Source organism: Myotis brandtii, unplaced genomic scaffold (assembly GCF_000412655.1).
Source record: "Myotis brandtii unplaced genomic scaffold, ASM41265v1 scaffold56, whole genome shotgun sequence".
NCBI lineage: Eukaryota > Metazoa > Chordata > Mammalia > Chiroptera > Vespertilionidae > Myotis > Myotis brandtii.
Window position 1 is genome coordinate 1,755,236 of NW_005370080.1, and position 22,200 is coordinate 1,777,435.

The 22,200-nt window shown below is 46.8% G+C and overlaps 1 protein-coding gene across 7 annotated transcripts in view; it reads right to left on the bottom strand.

Annotated features, from left to right (window-relative positions):
• PHACTR1 (phosphatase and actin regulator 1) overlaps positions 1-22,200 on the bottom strand; it is a 545,765-nt gene that overhangs the window by 7,752 nt on the left and 515,813 nt on the right. For all 7 annotated transcript variants that reach the window (XR_001364461.1, XM_014549553.1, XM_014549554.1 and 4 more), the window contains 2 exons: positions 8,172-8,227; positions 3,205-3,266 (listed from right to left, as the gene is read on the bottom strand). Coding sequence is in view for 6 of the 7 variants with exons in the window: in XM_014549553.1 (XP_014405039.1) it covers positions 3,205-3,266; positions 8,172-8,227 (118 nt within the window). In the remaining variant the exon portion in view is untranslated. The remainder of the gene's footprint in view (positions 1-3,204; positions 3,267-8,171; positions 8,228-22,200) is intronic.

The window sequence follows — 22,200 nt, forward strand, 5'->3', positions numbered from 1 at the left end:
TGGTCTGCCCTAGAGCAGCCCTGGTTCTCCTGGGACAGGACATTTCGGCCTCAGTGCTGGCCCGTCACAGGAAACCAGAGGCCTCTCAGGCTCCACGGCCAGGGCTCTCCACACTGTGAGTGTGGGAGCTTTTGTCATTAAAATACATAAAAACATGTAACGTTCACCACATTTACCCCAGGTACAGGAGGTTCCCACTCACAACCCCCAGTTCGTGTTGCTTAGGACTTGCAAGGTTCACCCCAGGGTGCTGGTCAAAAGGTATTATTTTCAAAGTGTGCCACGACACCAAAACTTTGTTAAGCATGGAATTTGTAATTTATGTTTCTGCAAATCACGACCTGGATTTTACTAATAGTCTGTCGATGGCAGAGTCCGGTGTGAACAGAAAACTAAGTGTTAGCTCTGAAGGTCAGGGAGCATTTTCCATGCCTGTGTCTCACAGGAACCTCAGACACAAGTTCTCCAAGTCAGCAAGGCACTTCCCCAAGTGCTGAGGGAGGCGCTGAGGAGGGGACTTCTGCTGGGAGAGTCTCAGGTGGTATGTGTGCCGACCAACCAATGGCCGCTGGGATTCCGTGTGAGCGTGGGCTCGTGCCCCTGCCACATGGGGCTTGGGAGGTGTCCCTTTAGCTTGTGGCTGGTTATAGCCACTGGGGCATGTGAACCCAGGGTCCTCCTCAGATGCAGAGGAGGTGATCTTGGAGTCAGAGTGGTTTTCTAGGGATAGTGGACTGGAGGGAGAGGTAAGAGCAGGGGTTGGTAGTACTATGTATCAACCTATGGCAGCAATAGTATTTGCAACCAAATACTCAACAAGAGTAATTAATTGAGACCCATATTTCAGTATTAATATAACCTGACTCAAGTGGATTTCTTCCCTCCCTCCCTCCTTCCCTCCCTCCCTCCCTTCCTCATCTCTTCCCATCCTTCTGTCCATTTAGCTAGCTAGCATTTTTTTTTTTGAAGGGGAAGGAAAGCATTTATTAAAAGACAAAACACAAATTTCAGGTATCAATCTGGCTGAAGAAAATGGCTGCTCTGTGGCTATGAGCATCAGCTATTGTGTTTTATCTTTCTCACTCGCACATTAAAATGAACTAGAACTGCAAGAACTAGAAATCCTCGGGCTGAGGGAAGTAACTGAAAAGCAGCCACCAGCGCTGGCATCTGGTCTTGTGCGATCAAGGCCCCAGAGAAAGGGAAGGTGCCCAGAGCCCGGAGGTGTGGATTCTCCACCTGCTGGGAGCTCACATCTCTCTCCACAAAGAGATGTGAAAGCTGCTTCTAGTCTCTCCCTTAAAGCTGACCGCTTCACTCAAGCTCATTATTTCTAATTCCCCAAGCCAGTCCCCGGGGAAGGACAGGAAACCAGGAGGAGGAAGAGGCATTGATCTTCTCTGGGAGACCTGCAAACATGATGGGCTTTCTGAGGTACCTGTCCCTGTGCAACCCACCCCAGGGGAGGTGGGTGTGAGAGGAACCCTCCTCCCTTTCCCATGATGCAATTTTTCTCTACAAAACTATATATACTTTTTAAATATGAATTTTTAAATTGATTTTAGAGAGGAAGAGAGAGGACTAGAGAGATAGAAACTTCGATGAGAGAGACATGGATTGGCTGCCTCTTGCACGCCCCCTATTGGGGATCAAGCCTGCAACCCGGGCATGTGCCCTGACCGGGAATCAAACCATTGGTTCATGGGTCAATGCTCAATCATTGAGCCACACCGGCCAGGCTATATACTTCTTTTAAAGAGATAAGAATTAGATGGATATTTAAATATTTACCTATTATTAGTTTTTAGAAACCCTAAAGTTTAGGAGAATTTTTGGGTGCCAGCAATCAACCCCAATGAACTTTATGAAAACTGGATTTTCATTTTTTGTGTGAATGTCTAGACCTTTCTGTACCAGAAACGAACCTCTTTTTGATACTGTAGTCATTTCAAGGTCACACTTAGAACAAGCTAACATACTTCCCCTCCCATCGTCCTCACTACTCACTCTCAGGACAAAGGGTGCCTTGTGTCCAAAGACTGGATGGTCTTAAGGTAAAGAATCAGATGGTGGCTGGGGTGAGGGCACCTGGATGAAGTGAGCTCACTTAGCTCTTGCTCTAGTTCCCACCAGGGTCATGCCAGCCTGTCACTGGCCCTCAGGCACTTGTGTATCCTACTCCTTTTCATTGGGATGACGTTTGGCTCGTCGCCAGAAGTCCTGGATGCGCTAAGGGAGAGGAGAGCGTTAAGAAACACAAGTCATCGCCTTAGTAATTGGTGTGATAAAATTTGGGGTCTTTGAATGTCTTCCTTTATATAATATTTCTAGGGAGAAGCATCCATTAACAAACATTTTAAAAATTGATTTTAATGGGACTCTTAACTGTCTCTGAGTTTTGAGAACCTTTCTCTCAAGATGGTCCCTGCAGGAGGCTGACTGAAGCCACTCTCGTCTGACAGAACATACTATAATATCTTGTGTGTCATCAATTAATTAAACTTGCCAACAGCATCCAGGAACAGCCTCAATAAGAGTTTCTTATTAAAGAGACCACTCATGCAGAATTAAACCCATTTGTGTCTACAGTGCATTGCCAAGCCATCTATTTTTGGGGTTAAAAATATATAAAAATTCTAGTTTATGGCTTCTATCTTAAGTGCTTTTCAAACATCTTCAGAAATTTATCGGTACTTTAGGCTTTTTCCTGATTCAGTACTCCAAACTGATTTAGCATAATCAAGTTAAACTGTTCTTAGTTAATAGGTACGGAATAGTATCAGGGAGGCAAGGACAATTCACACGTTCCCAAGGTCATAGCAAGTAACTTACATTTGAACTACTGATTTTGACCATGAGTTTCCGATTGCTTGATGGCTAATGGTACACTTCTAAAAATAAAACATTCACCGTAATTGAAAAGGTAATGCACTTGACATCAAGTTGCTTGGGGGCAGGTGAGTGTCACAAAAATCAGGCAGCACAGAATGTCACCAGACAAGACTGAAAGTCACGCAGCTGAGTTGACCGTGGCCCCGTGGAGAGGTCCTGGAGAGGTCCTGGGGAGTCAAGATAGCTGCCCACTCTGCCAGGGGAGATGTCTCCCCGTGGGCCGGGCAGCTGCAGGCCACTGAGGCCAGCAGAGGGCACAGGAGCGGACGGCCGCCCTCCCTCTCCGGCCCCAGCTCTCATGAACTTCCTCACCTTTCGAGTTAGCCTCCTCTTGATCTCTCTTTTCTCCTCTTGTTCCTCTTGTTCGTTCCGAGCTGAAAGAAACATTTAAGATGCTTTGGATTTTGTAGACAGTGTTGCACACAGGAGCATACTATGAGCCCTTGAGGCTCTGGGCCAAGCACCTCACAGTTAGGAGAGGGAAAGAGGAAGCTTGTGTCTCCTACCCTGGCCTTGCTTCTGCCTGTGGGGACACTTTCAATCTGGTGGTGAGCAGGCTGACCTGCCTATTTTGGTTCCTTTCTGTCCCCTGGGGTTTCCAGTCTCCCGGCAGCATTGCTGGGTGAAGAGTGTAGCTTGTAAGACAAGGAGGGAGGTCCTAAAAGAGCAGGTGCCGTCAGCAGTGAGGTGGGGCTCCCTTCTCTGGACAGCACAAAGGCCTCCCTCCACTGTGCCCCCAGCCTCACAGTCACTGCAGGGCTCATTGTGATGTGGCCCTCAGGTCGGTGCACTGTGGGAGTAGAACCCAAGACCGGCCCGTGGGGGAGCCTGTCACCTGTGCAGAAACAAGATGAGGAAAGCAAAGGCCAGCCTGGCTGCACGAAGAGGAATTTCAAAACGCTCACCTTTCGCAAGCCCTGCTTCCATTAATTCTTTGAATCTTCTGAGAAGTCCACTGAGCATGTGTGTGGCCAGAGTGTGGGGCACAACTGCCTGCATTGGGACTTTTAAGGAGTGCCTTAGAGGAGCAGGCCCCGGAGCCTGCACGCTGTCAGCTTAATATGTGGGTGACTTGCTCCTCAGATGTTTACAGAGCCGCAGGTAAGAGGGTCTGGGGAAGGGAGCAGAGGTTTGCAGGACAGAACCCGTGGGCTTATTTCTCCTTTTGAGCTAACGGAATGACCCTGAACATCACTTGCTTCTGGGAGCGGAATGGAAGCATGGCTCTAAGTATAAGATTGTTTAAAAGCAAGAGAGTCAAAGGTCTCTGCTTCTCACCCGCTGGATTAGAATGGCATTGTGAAAGGTAGCTGCTTCGAGCTGATCTTGGCACAGGGCACACAAAAGAGTGCCCTCTGAAACTGGTTCTCTCATCTTAAAATCACTAGTGTTTAACTATATTTCAATAACTGAATTAATGTATCGCATCAAGCACACTTGCAATTCAGTCGTTTCAATACAGGGCAGATCTTTAACAGAGGGAAGCCCCTGTGCACAGAAGTGGGTCCCACCCTGCCCTCCTGTCAGCCCCGAGGGCAGGCAGCAGCCACAGACAGCCACTCCTCCCGCTGGAGGAACGATGCCGTTCAGCGCAGAGCTCAGGGGCACGATCCCTGTGGGGATCAGGATGCTGTATGGGGGCAGCACCAGAAATGCCATGGCCTGCCGTGGGCCGAGGTCCCCAGAGGTCCCCACGGTAGCCTGCCCCACAGCGCCCCTAGCCACCCACGCAAAAGCTCCTTCTTTCAGATGTAAAGATCTGATCTCCCTCTCAGAGTTCCTATAAAAATGCAAATTTCTTTTGGATAAAAACCCATTAAACTAGTTAGCCATTAACACCTTAGTATGCACTAACCTTACAGAGATAAATAAGTTGGGCGGCAGACAGCAAGACTCAGAAGGGGAGAGCCCAGACAGCTGCATTTGCAGGTGGCAGGGAGGGAAAGGACTAGTCTGGGTGGGGTGCCAAGGAGGCAGCTCGGGCGCTTGGTTAAAATAAAATGTTCAGGGTATTAGGGCCACGAGGGGCTGAGAAACCACCAAGCCTCCCACTCTTAGTTTGTAAAAGAGGATGGGAAAGCCCAGAGGATGAAGTGGCTGCTCACAGGATACACGGCTAATTAGACAGACAGCCCCACTCTTTTCTCACCGGGGACACTGCCCTAGTGTCTGGCCCTCCTTATTACTGGTCACTGGCCTCAGGCTCTAGTCAGGGCTCCCTCACCCTACAGGCCCCTTTGCACGCCTCGAGTGGCATTCTGTGACAGAGCACAGAGCCGTCATCTCCTACGTGCAATTCTTAGGTCCCTCTCAGGGGTGGGGCCCCAAGACCACCTATGGGATCTATACCTTTAGTTCAAAGCCATTTACAAACCCAGGGTAACGTTTTCTCAGGCCAGTGATACCAAGGCAACCCCACTAGGCAACTGGGGAGAGAGGCCAGGACAGGCCCATGACATCATCACACCTGCTGCCACCATCAGAGTGTGCTCATTGTGTGCTCAGGTGTGCACCGTGCCTCACTGGTTGCTGACAAAGCAAGCACTGACTACAGGGCCGGAAGGGTGGGGCTGGATGCCAGACCCAGACCATGCTTCATAGAGCGCCTTCCCTAGCACCCTTGGAGACTTCCCTAGCACTCTCGGAGAGATGGCTCCTCACATGATTTAAACTCAGAAAAAAGCTTTAGAACAGCGGTTCTCAACCTGTGGGTTGCAACCCTTTGGGGGTCGAACGACCCTTTCACAGGGGTCGCCTAAGACCCTCGGAAAACACATATATAATTACATATTGTTTTTGTGATTAATCACTATGCTTTAATTATGTTCAATTTGTAACAATGAAAATACATCCTGCATATCAGATATTTACATTACAATTCATAACAGTAGCAAAATTACAGTTATGAAGTAGCAATGAAAATAATTTTATGGTTGGGGGTCACGACAACATGAGGAACTGTATTAAAGGGTCTCGGCATTAGGAAGGTTGAGAACCACTGCTTTAGAACGATTTGATGGAGGGTCTACTAAAAATTTCTTGTTTCACAATCAAGTGGGAAAAAAGAAAAAGAAATACTTATTTAGGAAACAATGTTCCAGAATGATGGGGAAAAATAAGAGCCCACAGGAAAAATGAGTTTATTTCCAACAAGTTTTGGAACTGTGAAATGATCAAGCTGTTTGAATCCGGTCAACTAGTTCTTTAACTTGCAGCTATTTGAATAGGCCAAGGAGGAGGAACTAGAAGGAAACATGGAAACAATCTTCTAAGCTGCCTGGGTCTCCTGAATCTAAGCCCCCCAGGCTTACTCGACGTGAGCAACTGCCTCTAAGATGTATTTGTCTGGATGGCAATAAAAACCCAAGGCAAGGGGCCAGCTGCGATCTCCCAGGGGTCTGGGTAAGCGGGTGTGTATGTGTGTGTGTGGGGAGGGGTAGGGGTGGCGGTGGGGATGGGGGTGGGAGCTGAGCCTTCAGGAAGCCAGAGGTGAGCTGGGCTTTGACACCACCTCTTTTCAAAACCCTCACTTTTGCTGAGAAGAACTATCTTCTGAAACCTGAAGTTTTCAGCTTCTTTGGGTTTAGGAGTCAGTCAGAGGCCACCAATATAATCTGGCCCATGTACAGACACTCCTTCAGAAGACAACAGATCCCTGTTAGGCCTGTGCGTGGGGGTGAAGAGGCAGAGGGAGGAGGAAGCACATTTACCTGATTTGTTATTTTAGGAATAAATAGAAGGTTTTCTGTTTTCCTTTCTCTCCAACAACGGAGAGTTTATAATAGAACAGGTATCAGGTTGGGGCCAAAAGTGCTCTCTTGACCATGGAAGTCATCTGAAAAAGTTCTAACTCTGTTTCACAGCATCTTAAGCTTACAAACCTTAGTGGGTGCCCCTTGTTAGAAATATATACATAAATTCCTAGAGACCTAGGAAGTGTGTGAAGTCTGTGAATCTGTGACCTCACTCTGTCACAGAATCACTCTAGGCGGAGAAAGGCCAGACCTAAGTATAGCAGCCACTGAGGAGGGAAGCAGTGGCCCGAGGGCACAGGTGGCCGGCAGGGTGCCAAGGGCAGTCACCAGGCAGGTGAGAGCTCCGGAGGGGCTGCCCCGTCCCCAGCCTTCCCAGGGGAAATGAACAGCTCACCCTCAGTAAACTATCCCAGGCAGACCAGGTCTGCTGACCAGGTCAAAGACCGCAGGGAGGAAGGGGAGAAACGTAAAACCAAGAACATTTCAGTCTGTTCTAAGTGGAAATACCCTCCCACGCAAACAGGTTTCACATGATTGGAGCGTGTGTGAGCGCGGGCGCACGTGCACAGCGTAGCATTTCTATGAAATTCTAGTTCTCTTTTCTGGAGAGCAATTAGCAGGGGATGAGCACGTAGGAAGACAGGGTATTTAATTACACTAAGAATATTTGTTGGCCATCTTGCGAAAAGTGTTCATGAGTGTGGTAGCAATGGCTGAGTAGAATGTGAGCAGAGACTTCATTGTTTAATTGTCGTACCAGTGTCCATGAGGTACTTGATGTCTTTTAATATTATATACATATTATATAATACTAATATTAATACTAATATATATAAATTTTTAAGCACCACGTGGATTCTCTGTACATAGTCAAATATCTCTGTGTCCTAAACCAAACAAGGGGCTGGCTTATTTTTTCTGTCCACAGCCACAGCGACAGTGAGTTTTTCTTGAATGAGGGCATTAGGCAGACACCCCAGCAGCCAGCTTGGGGGGTAGCGGGGGGCGGGGGGAGAATGAGAGATGAACACAAAGCATTTTTTCTTGGAAATGCTTCCCTAGACTGTAAATTTAGTGTTCAGAGGGAGGAGGGTTTGATCAACAGCAGCCAGGTGCAATGGGAAGTCACGTTTTCCAGTCCCAGGTTTCAAATGGCCATTTGCCTTATTTTGCCTTCAATGTAGTATTTGCAGTTTTCAAGGCAATTCTGGTTTAAAGGTGACGTTCACTCACCTCACAATCCTTGGGTGACAAGTGCTCTCACAACACATTTTCAGCTTCTCTTTGACTTACAGCCCACCACAGGGAAGGGGTGTCTGGAGCCGCTAAGGAGCCACGTGGATTGGAACCTGCCCTGGGTGGGGAGCTGGCCTTGGCTGTCCTGACACGCAGGGAGGGAGCCTCAGCCGCCACCTTCCCAACCATTTTCACCCAGGCACAAGGGACAGACCTTGCGACCGGCCACTAAATCATAACTAAAGCCACCACACAAACATCAGGATTGCCACAGGCTTAGTCACTTACGTTTCAAAATGTTCCTCTGCTCCAACTCCTCTGCAGTGGGCCTCTGGCTCAGCCGCCTGCGGAAAAAGTCCAGGAAAAGTTTTTGGACCATATCATATCCTCCTTGGATCATTAATCTCTCCCCTTGTAGGTACACGAGGCAGAGCCGGTGGCCAGAGTTCCTGTTCCATCCTGGGCTCTGAAGGACTGACTAGCACCACAGCCTCAGTTCCTCAATTTCAACCCCAGGACAGGCGCCCCACGTCACGGCACCGGCAGACCCACCCCCTTCCTCCTGCAGGCCCCTCCTAGCCTGCTCCTCCAGTGCCTCAGGCAAGGGACTTCTCTCCACAGAAGTCCCTTTCTTTCCTTGTGGCCTCTGCACTTGGGACCTTGGCCTCTGCCTTTCTCTCCAACCCTGAGGCTAGAGCCTGCTTCCTGCCATGTTTGTGCAGAGCCGGTTAGAATATAAAGAGGCCCATGGCCCCAGGGAGATGCAAGAAGCTTGTCTGTCTGCAAAGAACAATAGGTGCTCTTCTTCTCATCTCCACCCATCACTACGGGCCTATTAGCTCTGGAATGACAGCTGAACAGGAACCCAAGCGACACTCCTGTTGCCCAGCACATAATTTAACCATAACTAGTGAAACACAGTAAGGCCATGAACCTGCGATGATGCAACAGCGGGGGGTGGGGACAGACAGTGGTCAGGCACCACAAAGTGACAGAAGTCACCAGAGAATGGGAAGGGCGCCAAAGGGGAGAACTACGTGCTTGTACACCAGCGTACACCAGGTGACGTTCCAGGAACGGTCAGCACAAACCCAGGGGGCCTCAGTATTCAGAGGCATTCGTATTTTTGAAGCTCTTGGGAATTCTTTTTTTTTTTTTCAGTTGATCAGCATAGCGAGGTTCTTTTGCCAGGTTCTGTCTCTTGGGAATTCTTTAACAACCCCTCCATTACCCAGCATTCTGCATCCCCCATTGGGATGAGGTGTGCTGGGGAATTGTGGAAGGAGCTGGAGGCATCTCAAAGTCTCCCACTGGGGCTGACGGGGTGGAAAGGAGCGCTCTCCTCGTAGTAGAGGTTCCGGTCCCTCCCCAAGTATCTGCAACCAGTGTCTGAAGTGCCAGCTCTTTACACATTAGGATCTGGAGACCCAGATGTCAATGTAAATATTTAAAATTCGATGCTATTGTCACTTGCAGTTCTCTTTATTGAGCTGGGCCAGAAAACAGTCGGCTCGTGATAGCCCAGCGTCAACACCACATGCTGTAGACAGCTAGGACTGGGCTTCAGCGCCAGAGAAAGAACTTTTGGTCAGCAGTCTGGAAACTGCTAGAAACTGTATTCCAAAGCATTTTAAGTTTATAGCTGCATGTTTGGAGGTTCTAAACTTGGACTCAGCAGTCTTGAAGTCCTTTCTGAACTGGCTTCTCATCTGCAGGAGGAGACTTGAGATCACACAACTGAGCAAACGTCACGGGTCTGGAATGCAGCCACTGGCTCCGCTTAGAATGAGCTTCTGAGAGGCTCTCAATGTATCTTCCCCAGGAAGACTTGCTTCTTTTTACAGGGATGCACAGCTACTGAATGGGACCATTTGGTAGCACCCAGGTGTTGAATGAAGCCAGGGCTCTGAGACAATGTTTTGAACAAGCCCTCCAGATTCAAGGTGGAGCTTGCTTCTTGGAAGTCGGGCTACTGTTTTGGTGTCTCGGCCGGAAGTGTCTGCAGAATTCACCCATTGGCTTGTGCCAAGCAGCCCATCCATTCCATTTCAGACGCGCTGCCTGGTTCTGTCTGGGTTTCGTTTTTCTTAAGGGTTATGTTTGGAGGGGACAAGACAACAGTGACTAAACTATAACCAGAGAAAGTTCTGTTATTAACCAGGCAGCTTTTTGTCAAACACACATGGTTTCTAATGAGGGCCTTTATGTTTCGTTTCTCTTGAAAGGATCTGAGGACCTCCAGGCTAATCATAGCTATAACATGTAGCTAAGCCCTCCTGAAGGGCACGTGCTATAATTAGCTATTTGACTTTGAAAATGAGATTCGGTAGGAAAGTGGGATTGCAGCATTGTAATGACAAAGCTCTAAACAGCACAGGGGCTAAGAGGTCTGGGTTCTAGTTCTGGCTCTGCTCTGAGCCTATTTTCCTTGGACAAAGCATTGGACCCTGCTGGGTCTGTGCTCTTTTTTTTCTGCAAATAAATACTAATTTAATAGCTAATGCTGATGTCATGCCTAAAATGTGCAGGCGTGGTTCTAAGAACTGTATGTGTGCAAATTCATTTACTCTTCATAGCAGCCCTTTGAGGTAGTATGGACTATCATTTCCATTGTACAAATGGGAAAACGGAGGCACAGAAAGTTGCGTACCTTGCCCCAGGTCACATGGCTAGCACATGGCAGGGCGAGGACTTAAAGCCAGGCATTCTGTCTCTGTAGTCTCAATACTCTTAACTAGCGTATTAGCTTCTGGAGGCACAGAAAGTTGCGTACCTTGCCCAGGTCACATGGCTAGCACATGACAGGGCGAGGACTTAAAGCCAGGCATTCTGTGTCTGTAGTCTCAATACTCTTAACTAGCGTATTAGCTTCCTATGGCTGCTGTAACAAATTAGCACAAATTCAGTGGCTTAAAACAACACAAATTGATTATCTTACAGTTCTGGTGGTCAGAAGTCCAAAATGCATTTCATGGGGCCAAAAGCAAGCGTTAACTGGAGTGTGAGCCTCTGGAAGAAGGACAGAGTGTTCCCAGGCTTTTCTCAGCTTCGAGAGGCTTCCCGCACCCCTGCGCCCGTTCCAAACCAGCAGAGCTGCACCTGCAACCCCTCTCTGACTCTGGCCCTCCTGCCTACTCATTTAAAGACCCTTGTGGTTACAACGGGCCCACCCAGGTTATACAGAGTAATCTCATCTCAGGAGCCTTAATCACAGCTGAAAAGTCCCTTTCGCCATCAAAGGTGACATGCTCATAGGTTTGGGGATTAGGACATGGACATCTTTTAGGGGCCGATATTCTGTGTGCCACAACCATATGCCTTACTAGTCAGAAGCTGCAAACTGATCTCTGCTGGGCTGGGTTTGACTCTACAACTTCTCCATAGCAGGCTCAGATGCTAGAATTTTCCACCTGAATGCCTCTAGATAGGGCGATAGCCCAGTCCCCAGCACTTAGAGAACACGTGTGAGTGTAGTGACCTTTGTCCTAATTCTTCCTTTCCAATCATTCTGGCCCCCTGGGCTCTGAGTTTGAGAGCCCTGGATGAGATCACCAAGTCATAAGAATTCTAACCTTTGTTTTCCTTCTTTCATCCACCAATCTACCCATCATCTACTAAGAGCCCCATTGAGGACCGAGCACCCGGCAGTTCTTAAGGAGCAGACAGCTTAGAGGAGCACAATAGTGATTAAACTTTGCATGTGAAAATTGGACCAACAATTTTCAGGAGCTGGACTGTAATAATAAAATGATAAGGAACTTGGAGATGATATAGACTTCCATGGCAGTTTAGAAGGCACTCTAGATTCTTGCAGCACCTCAGGTTGGCACTCTGGAGAGTTAGCCAGATCAGTGCCTATGTGGAAGTAGAGCTGGGCACACGGCAAAACTGTGAAGGAGATAATGTGGGAGCTCTGTCTTAACTCTACCTCCTGTTCCCCTCCCTACCCGCCAAAGTCCCTGGAATGAAGTAATCTGCTCTATCTTATTCCTGTCCAGACCTGTTCTTACAAACAAATGCTATATACTCAGCCATATTCAAATGTAAATTATTTCATTTCACAAATTATTTGAGTGCTAGCTCTGGGCCAGGTTTTGTGTTAGGTTCTGGGGTACAGAGATGAGCCAAAACAGATCGAGGCCCTGCCCTTCTGGAACTTAAAGACTGGAAGGGCTGAGGGAGACAGTCATTAACCACACACAGAACTATCTATAAGATGTAACTGTAGGAAGGGCTTCCATGATGAGTCACCTGGGGCAGCGATACTGGGATCTGACCAAATTAGGGCATTAGGAAAAGCTTCCCAGAGGAAGTGACACTATGCCCAGATCTGAAGAATGGAGGACGCCCGGTTGCTGAAGTGGAGAGAGCAAGGAGAAGAAGGATGGAGGGAAACTAGGCCGCGTAGCCATATAGGTTCTTTTTTAAAAAATGTTTTTATTGATTTTTAGGGAGAGAGGAAGGAAGAGAGATAGAGATCTAAAAACATTGATGAGAGAGGAACATCATCGATTGGCTACCTCCTGCATGCCCCCCACTGGGGATTGAGCTCACAACTCGGGCATGCAAACCGGGCATGTGCCCTGACCAGGAATAGAACCGGTGACTTCCTGGTCCCTGGGTCAATGCTCAACTGCTGAGTCACACCGGATGGGCCCCACAGGATCTTGATCTTTTTATTATTTTTTAAAATATATTTTTATTGATTTCAGAGAGGAAGAGAGAGGGAGAGAGAAACATCAATGATGAGAGAGAATCATTGACTGGCTGCCTCTTGCATATCCCCCACTGGGGGATCAAGCATGCAACCCAGGCATGTGCCCTTGACAGGAATCGAACCTGGGACTCTTCAGTCCACAGGCCGATGCTTTATCCGCTGAGCCAAACTAGGGCAGGATCTTGATCTTTATCTGAGGAGCAATGTGAAGCCATCAAAGAGTGTAAATTTTAAGGTGGGTGAGGAGAGGAGTGAATGAACATTTCAGATTTATAAGACACTACATTGATCATTATACAGAGAATGGATTGGGGGAGGCAAGACGCAGTTTGAGTAGAGGCCTCAGAAGGCTGTTTGCACACCTGGTAGAGGCTGATGGACATGTGGGCTAAGTAAACTATGGTGGTAGGCGAGCATGTTTTTAGGAAGCCAAGTTGGAAGACAGCCTATATGGATGGAGGGGGAAGGAAGAGGTACACAGGGTACCTCCCAGGTCTCATAACTTACACAGCAGGATGAATAGCGATGCCAATCATTGAGATGGGAACACCGGGAGGGAGCCAGCACATTTAGGGGAAGGGTAGAAGAAAATGTGAGTTTGGGTTTAGATCTGTTGAATCAGAAAGCTTTTGTGATATCAGAATGGAGATGTCAAGGCAGCTGGATATTGAACTCAGTGGGCAAAAGTCTAGGCCAGTGATAGAAATTTGTGGCAAGTCTGCAAGAGATGATATTTGAAGCCAGGAGTATGGAGAGAACATAGAATGAGAAGAGAAGGGGGCTTAGGATTGTGGATGAAAGGGGCCACGTGCTAACCTGGAGTAACTCAGGGAAAGCCTGTGTGGCAGCCTTGCAAACTCAAGAGACCTAAAATAACCACAAAGGATGGTCTGAAATTAAAACCTTTTAATTAGAAAGCAGTTTATAGTGGGCAGTCACGTCCTAGGCCAGTATCTTCTCTGACAAAGATCAACTTTACTGGGTCTATTGTCTTTTTGCATCTAAGATAATGTATCTGGTATCTGTGGAATGTCAGGGTAACATGTAACTTCCTTTTTTCCGGACCCCTCAGGGCACAACAAATGGCACAGGAGCAGCTGCAGACCACAAATTCCCTCATTGTTAGTTGTCCGGTTAATTGTTGACTGTTAACTATCCTGCCCCCACCTGTGTAAAAGAGGTATGTGTCTTATCATCTTACTTTTTATCCAATCCCAGAGGTTTCCCCGCTTTGCTTTCTCCCACCTGCCTACCATTGGATTTCATGTAACCCACTTATGTCTTTTCCTTTGATTGTATAAAACAAGGTGAAAAAACGCCATTCTCCAGAGCATTATCCCAAAACATTGAGATTCTGCTTCCCAGCAATTGTCAACAGTCTGGCTCAAATGAACTCACAAAAATTCCTTACAGGTTTAAATGTTTCTTGTGTTAACAGGATGGAGCCTTATAGAATTCCAATAGTTAATGCTAAGACTACAGAAAACAAACCTGTCAGGAAGTTAGAGGAAAGGCTGTGCATGGAGACAGATAAAAATTAGATTGTCACACCAGGAAGACTGTCCCCTCTTTAAGGAAGCAAAGCAAGCGACGGGCATGGCCAACAGAGTGCTGAGTCTGCATGCTGCTCAAAGGTCGGATGAGGCCTGAAAAAATGCCCAGTGGGTTTAGCACCAGGTAGATGATAAGCCACATCACCTGGAGCTCTTTCAGGGGCTGGTGGGATGGAAACCAGGCTGCAGGGGGTTAAGAACAGAGGTGAGAGAAAGGACATAACAAGTATGGAGGACTCTTCCATGGAGCCTGACTTTGAAAGGGACCAGAGAGTTGGAATTGAAGGAGGCTGTAGTGAGGTTTATATTTTTTCATGGGAGAAGACTGAACACATTTAATGAGAAGAATCCAGATTAAGTGGTGGTGGTGGTGGTGGTGGTGGTGAGAAACTAAATATATACGGAGGGAGAAGTCTCAACTGCTAGTGCAGGTGCTCTGAGAAGGCGGGGGGTGGGGGGTGGGTAGGTAGGATCCAAGGGACAGAGAAGGTCTTACCTTTCACATGGAGGGCGGACAGCCCTTCACTGTGACAGGAGGAAGGAGGGTAGAGGGTGTTGTATGAAGGTCTGTATATTTGGGTATTGAATTAAGAAAGGAGTTCCCAATTGATGGCTCCTTCTTACTCTTTCAAGTTGGAGTATAATAAAGATGACTTATGTTAGTTGAATATATTACCTTTCCTTGAGGGATGTGTCTTTGAACAGAGCCAAATTCACAGACCAGAGGGAGAAAGCTCTAGCTTCAGAATTCTAATCATCAGAATTTTAGGGGAACACCCAGGGCTGCCTGCCACCAAGTAAAGCAGCCATTGCTGGGTTCCTTGTAAGATCTACCTGGTGCAGAAGTATTGGTTATTAGAAAGCTGAATAACAGCACAATTGCTATATTAACAAAGTGATAACTTTATAATTCCAAGGAGCCCAAAACTCCAAGAATAAAAGTAGAGATGCCTTCTGAATGCCCTGTCTCTCTTACCCCCAACTTGCTAATAGATTTAAGTAATTGTATCTGATTTAGGCTAATATTAAATAACTAGAGGCCCGGTGCACAAAAATTTGTGTATTTATGCTAATATTAAATAATAATTTATTTTCCTGACTATATATTTAGACATGACCATTTATATGCTAGGTGGCAAGGGAAACCTTTTTGGGAATTAAACATTTACATGAAATGAGTCCAACACATTTGCCCCGGACAGCATGGCTTAGTGATCAGAGCATCGGCCTGCACAGTGGAGGGTTGTGGTTTTGATCCCCACTTGTGAGGGGAAGAGGCAACCAATCCATGTGTCTATCTCACATGGATGTTTCTCTCCTCTCTTCACTCTTCTCTCTCTCTCCCCACCTCTCTCCTTCCCCTCCCCTTCCTTTCCACTCTCTCTCTAAAAATCAATAGAAAAAATATTCTCACTCCTTGGGTGAAGATTAAAAAAATTAAAATAAAATGAATCCAACACATTTATATGAAACAAATCCAAAAGTAAACATTCAGCGCACTTTCAAGTGATCTATTTAAATAACTTTGCTATTACCTGGTTTATAAGATACCTCTGAGTAGCAAAATTGTTTCCATGGCTCAAATGATTTCTTCTCTACTGTGGACCACAGTTAAATGAATTCTATTTACTGTGAACTGAAAAATCACTGAATTTCCATTTAAATGCCACATGCCATCAATCGCCATATATGAGACTTCTATTTTATTTCAGCATTGAGAATGGATCTTTCTATCAGTCTTAACAACTATTATCACACCAGTAACCATAAACAAGCAAGCAAACAGACAGCACTTCAGTTTGGCCTTGGGAAAAGGAGAATGCTAGAGAATGTGGTAGCAAGATGCTTTAAATATATGCAAAGCCGGGGAGCGCTGTCTTTGTGCATCACAGCATCTCCCCAAGAAGTGACAAAACCCATGCCCTTTTTGGGAGCCCACAAAGATGCGTTCTGCTGTGTGTGCTAATGAGCCTTCTGCAGGCTTGAGAACAAGGTCACAGCCTTCATTAGCCTTTACAGCTGTTTGTTGTTTTGGGAGCCCTGATTTTAAAGTTTGGATCTCTGAAGCAGTATCTCATTTCAGGAAAAATAAAAGCAGAATTAACTTAGGTTTTCTCCATCTCAGCCCCAGAGGGAGATCATGCCTTTTCAGACAGATGGAAAGAGGAGAGACAAAGGTACTCAAGGAGAATGGTAGAAAACAAGGTCTTGTCTCCTAAGGCAGGAGAGACAGGGTTTCCACAGAAGCCCTCCGTGGGAAACACAAGTGGACACGGGTGTGGGGAGAAGCACTGAATTTTCTCCCCTCCACCTCCCTCACAACTTTCCTGAGAACCTGTCCATTCCATGAGAACTGGGCCATTTCTGTTTTTTCCCCCCCAAGATATGTTTTTATTGATTTTAGAGAGAGGAAGGAAGAGGGGGAGAGATATAGAAACATCAATGATGAGAGAGAATCATTGATCAGCTGCCTCCTGCACACCCCCTTCTGGGGATGGAGCCCGCAACCTGGGCATGTACCCTGACCAGAATTGAACCGTGACCTCTTGGTTCATGGGCTGATGCTCAACCACTGAGCCACACCATCCAGGCAGAACTGGGTCATTTCTGTCTGACCTTGGTCATCACCACATCACCACTTCCTACAAGGCCATGGAGAACATAATAGGTTCTCATTTGGCAATTACACATGCTCCTTAGATGATCTCAGCAACAAACATGACTTCAGGTAGCATCCAGATGCCAGCGACTCCAAAATCTGTACCTCCAGTCGTATTTCTGAGTTCCAGACCATCTTTCCAGCTGCTTCCTTTTAGTCCTACAGGCTGTCAGACTTAAAGGGTTCCAAATGAAAGGATCCATCTTCTTTCTCTTCTGTCCAGATAGTTCTGGATCCCACCCCCAGTGAGCTGGCCAGGCCAGGACACTGGGCATCATCATCATCTGTACTTCCTCCTTGACAGCCAATCAATCATCAAGTCCAGACCATTTCTCTCCTTCTGTCCCATCACCCGGGAGAGCAGGCCACCAGCATCTCTCCTGGTTGCTGCCAGCCTGTCCCACTCCGGTCCCTCTTTCAGCCCAGAGAGAATGGTCTTTCTAAGAGGCAAGTTTGATCACATACTCTCTGCTTGAAAACTGTGCGTGCCTTCCCAGTGCCTGCAGGAGGGAGTCAAAACACTCAATGTCCTGTAAGAGCCTTCATGATTGGGACGCTTGCCAAGAATCTCCCCCATCCTGTCCTTCAGACATAAAGGTCCATTCTTGCTTCCTTCTGGATTTGCACGCTCTTCCTTATATCTAAACATTCTTTCCATTCCCCTTTGTCTGGCTAACTGATGATAATCCCCACTGCGCTTAAACCTTGCACACCATTTCCTCTGTAACCAAGCTTTTGGTTAAGGTGCCTCTACAGCAGTGGTTCTCAACCTTCTGGCCCTTTAAATACAGTTCCTCATGTTGTGACCCAATCATAAAATTATTTTCGTTGCTACTTCATAACTGTAATGTTGCTACTGTTATGAATCATAATGCAAATATCTGATATGCAGGATGGTCTTAGGCAACCCCTGTGAAAGGGTCATTCGAACGCCAAAGGGGTCGCGACCCACAGGTTGAGAACCGCTGCTCTACAGCATGTGCTAGTGGTCCTGCACCCCCTATCCCGGCGCTGCTTATACTTCCCCTATTGTCCACCTCATGCGCTGGACCCTGGGGCTGAAGCTCTGTAAGGTGGGGCCATGCCTACCCCATTCAGCACCAAGTCACTTCATGGGCATGTAACTTGGGCACTTGCACAGGGGCCTCTGCTTAGAAGAGCCCTTAGAAGGGGTTTAATGCTCTGCTGTCATTTTGAAAATTTCCATAGTTTTTGAACCAGAAACCCCTCATTTGCTCACCGTGGCATCTGTAGAGCCTAGCACTGAGTCTGGTAACTGGAGATATTTAATGTTTATGAAGTTATTAAATGAATGACTATACCTTGTCTTTAATCTTTCCCTCTTTCTAGTTCTTTCCCTAGGGCAGTGGTCGGCAAACTCATTAGTCAACAGAGCCAAATATCAACAGTACAACAATTGAAATTTCTTTTGAGAGCCAAACTTTTTAAACTTAAACTATAGGTAGGTGACATTGTTATTAACTTCATTAGGGTACTCCTAAGCTGGCCTTTGCTAAAAATGTCCTCAATCTGATTGAGGTACGTTCGCTGAGGTCAACCCCTTCCAACTCTCCCATCCACACTTGTATACTTGTTTCGTCTATCTCCTTTCGTTCATCCTCTCTATATGTCCAAACCATCTCAACATACCTTTCTCAATCCTCGACACTACATCTTCTTTCACTCCACAACGTTCCCTAAAATTAACTTAATAAACTTTAAGTTTTAAGTCAACTTCGCACTGTACGTGCGTGAAACAGATAAAACAACACCATCCCCCTAACCCTACCTCCTCCTCCAGTGAACTCTATCTCCCCCTGCTCCTGGCTGCCGGGCCTCTCAAAAGACCCATTGCAATGTGGCTTCTGTAACCACTGTACCACCCTGGTTCTCAACTGGGGACGATTTTGCCATCCCCCATCCTGAGGTATGTTTGGCAACATCTGGAGACATATTGGGTTGTCATCACTGTGGAGGACGCTACTGGCATGCAGTGGGTTAGGGCCACTGATGCTGCCCAGTATCCTATGATGCACAGAACAGCTCCTACAACAAAGAATGACCCGGTCCAGGGCTTCTGCAGTGCTGAGGGGGAGAAACCTTGCTCTACTGAACCAGTTCTTGTGAAGGTCATTGATGAGTTAACTGCCAAATCCTGTGGCCTCCGTGGGGCCCCCCATTTTACTTGACCTTTATCATGACACCTTTGACTAATAGCTACTTCTTCAACCTTTTTCTTCCCAAGGTTTTCAGGGGCCTCCCATCCTCTTTGCCCACCTCTTTATTTCCTGCTCCTCAGGTTTCACGGATAATGGAAGTCCCAGAGGTGCCCTCATTCAGGATGACTCAAGGGTCAGGCTCTGTATGCATGCCAGGGACCCGGGTGAGTCCACTACTCTACAGGTGTGGCCCCCGGACAGGCTGGCACTCCTCTCTGAGCCTCGGCCTTTCCACCTCTGTGCAGTGGAGAAGGGAATTGATGGCAAGTCTCTCAGACTCCCTAGAACTTTGGTGCCAAGAACAGGCAGAGGAGGAGGATGGGGGAAGGGAAGGCCATAGCTAGATGTTTCATTTCTCTGCTAACAGCCTTCAGCGGCTTGACATGGCACTGAGTCAAGTTTAAACGGCCTCCTTACCATGCCCCGAAGCGCTGTGTAACATGCTTTGTTCACCTTCACTTTCTTATTCTCCTTGAGATAAAGATAACCCTGTCATGCACACCCGTGTATTAGGGAAGCTGCCATGCCCCCTTCTGGCTCTACCTGACAGACCAGCAGCTCGCCTGCTGTGTTCCCACCTTGATCATGGCCTCATCCATCATGCTGATAATACACATTTACACGAAGATCTCCACCAGACCGCGAATGCCCCGAAGGCAAAAATGATGCCTTATTTATCTCTGTGTTTACAGACGTAACATAGCACCTGGCACCAGGAAGGGCTCGAGAGATGTTTGATAGTTTAACTTAATATTCATTATAACCCAAGAGTTGTGCCCCTGGGTATGACCAGAAGCCAGAGCATGAAGGTGTCCCTGCCCCCAGAGAGGTTCCTCTGGGCAGGCTGAAGAGCGGCTTTGCTTTTATACCTCAGTTACTATCCCTCCCTCCTCTTCTCTCTGTAAACCAGGGAGCACAACTCTTAAAACTGTTGCTCCATCCCCAACTCCTTCCAGGTATTGTGGAAGGCAACTAGACAGACATGAGCAGAGCAAGGACGATGGGCCAGGTACAGAAGGTCACAAGGTGGAGAGCCCCAGGTGCCGGGGGTGAGGGGTTGCGGGGGAGACCTCGCCCTCAGGGTGGCCTTTCCTCCCCAAGCATATCGCTGGTCATAAGGTTTGGACCCCCTGCTCTTTCATCCCTAGAGATAACATCTAGGCCTCAGTTGTATTTCAGCTCCAGGCCCAGATAAGTAACAAAACCAGCCACAGCTGTACTCAGGACCAGCTGCATTGAATAATGACCCCCTGCCCTGGTGCTAGTCAATCAGTGGAGACCACAACCCAGAAATGACACACCTGGAAAACTGCTGAATATTCTATTAAGATTGTCCCCTGGGACCTCCCCTAAAATCTCCACCCTTAAAACCCTCAGGACCTAGTACCCAAAACACTCCCATCCTGGAGCATGCCTTGCCCTTCCCTTTCCTGACCGCACCGCCCCCTCCCAGCCCCAGGAACATTACCATTAGCTTCCTCACTTCCACCTTCAAGGGCCCTTCCTTTACCTCTTTAACTTGTTTCCTAAGCCCATTTCTTGTAGAAATTACTTCTACCTCTGTGATTTAACAAACGTTCTCTTACAGTTTGGGTCTTGGCTTTGAATACTTTCCTTCAATACTGGTTTGGTTTTGACCCCACCAATCAGACACCTGGTGCTATTCCCGCTGCCTACAACAGCACTTCTGTCAGTAATGTTCAATTCCTTCCTTCATCATTCTCCTCGAGCTACTAACACATAGCCTGCCTATAGCATAGGAAAGAGCTCAGAGGGGGAATGAATTGGGATCCAGAGCCCTGCCTCCTGGCCTGCCTTCACCATTAACCAGAAGGTCGCTTGGGTACATTACCTGGCTTTCCCTCTCTGCACCCAGTGTCACCATGTGACAAAAGGCCATAACAGTGCCTAGGAGTGCTGAGAAGGCTGACTGAGAATGAGATGTGGAAGACCCCTTTAAAAATAAATATAAAGCATGAAATATTACTGTTAGTAACTTGAGAAAAGTCTCTTAACCTCAAGAGAGAAGTGTTTTTGGATTTAATTCCTGGAAGCTATGGCCCCAGTGTAAGGCCCCCATGGTGTTATAAAATAATATAATTATTATACTCTAATAAGGTATGAGATAAGGTATCATAAGGTAATAACCAGGGAAAACATTGAAGTAATATTGAAATCAGTTTGGGACTGAGTGTTGCTAGGCATCAAAACCATTAAAACGACCCAACAGTATGAACTGAGAGCCTTCATAGTGAATATGTTCAGTGTTGTTAGGGTTATGAGACATAAATCCAATATTAGCAACCAGGAAGATCACACTTTGAAAGAGTATCTGAGTTGTTACAATATAAATTAAATAGTTACTGAAGTTAAACAAAGAACATACTCATTTTACTAAGGCCATCTTTACATGAAGAATCAATCAAAACAAATGTGCAAACAATGTGATGTCAAAAGATAAGGAATGTGGGAATTAAGAAAATGTCCACTATTCTAGGTACTACTTTAAAGAGACCAAGCCAATTTGATCACCTTTAGCTTAATCTGCATGAGTCTGTCCATCCATCCTTCTGTACATACATCCATGCATACATCTGTCCATCTATCTCTCTGTGCATGCATGCATGCCTACATCTATCCATGTATCCATCAATCCATCCATGTGTGAGTCCATCTACTGTCCATCTATTACATACTAGACTTTGGTCTGGGCCTTTAGAACTAAGTATAAGAACTAATAATACCACCCTTGCCGGTATGGCTTAGTTGGTTGGAGCGTTGTTCCGTGTACCAAAAGGTGGCAAGTTCAATTTCCAATCAGGGCATATACCCAGGTTTTGTGTCTGATCCCTGGTTGTGGGGCGTGTGCTAGGCAGCCAATCAATGTTTCTCTCTCTCTCTTCCTCTCTGTAGAATCAATGAAAAAAAGCCACTAACAATATTAGCAAGAATGACTGTATATGGATGATATAATAAAGTCTGCAATCAAATATGGAGTGTTTTATCTTTTGCCATTAGCCTCTAACTAAGCATGAACACTAAAATTTAGCTTTGCTTTGCTTTTCCTCCCTCCCCCCTTCCTCTCTCCTTTCTTTCTTTCTTTCTTTCTTTCTTTCTTTCTTTCTTTCTTTCTTTCTTTCTTTCTTTCTTTCTTTCTTTCTTTCCTTTC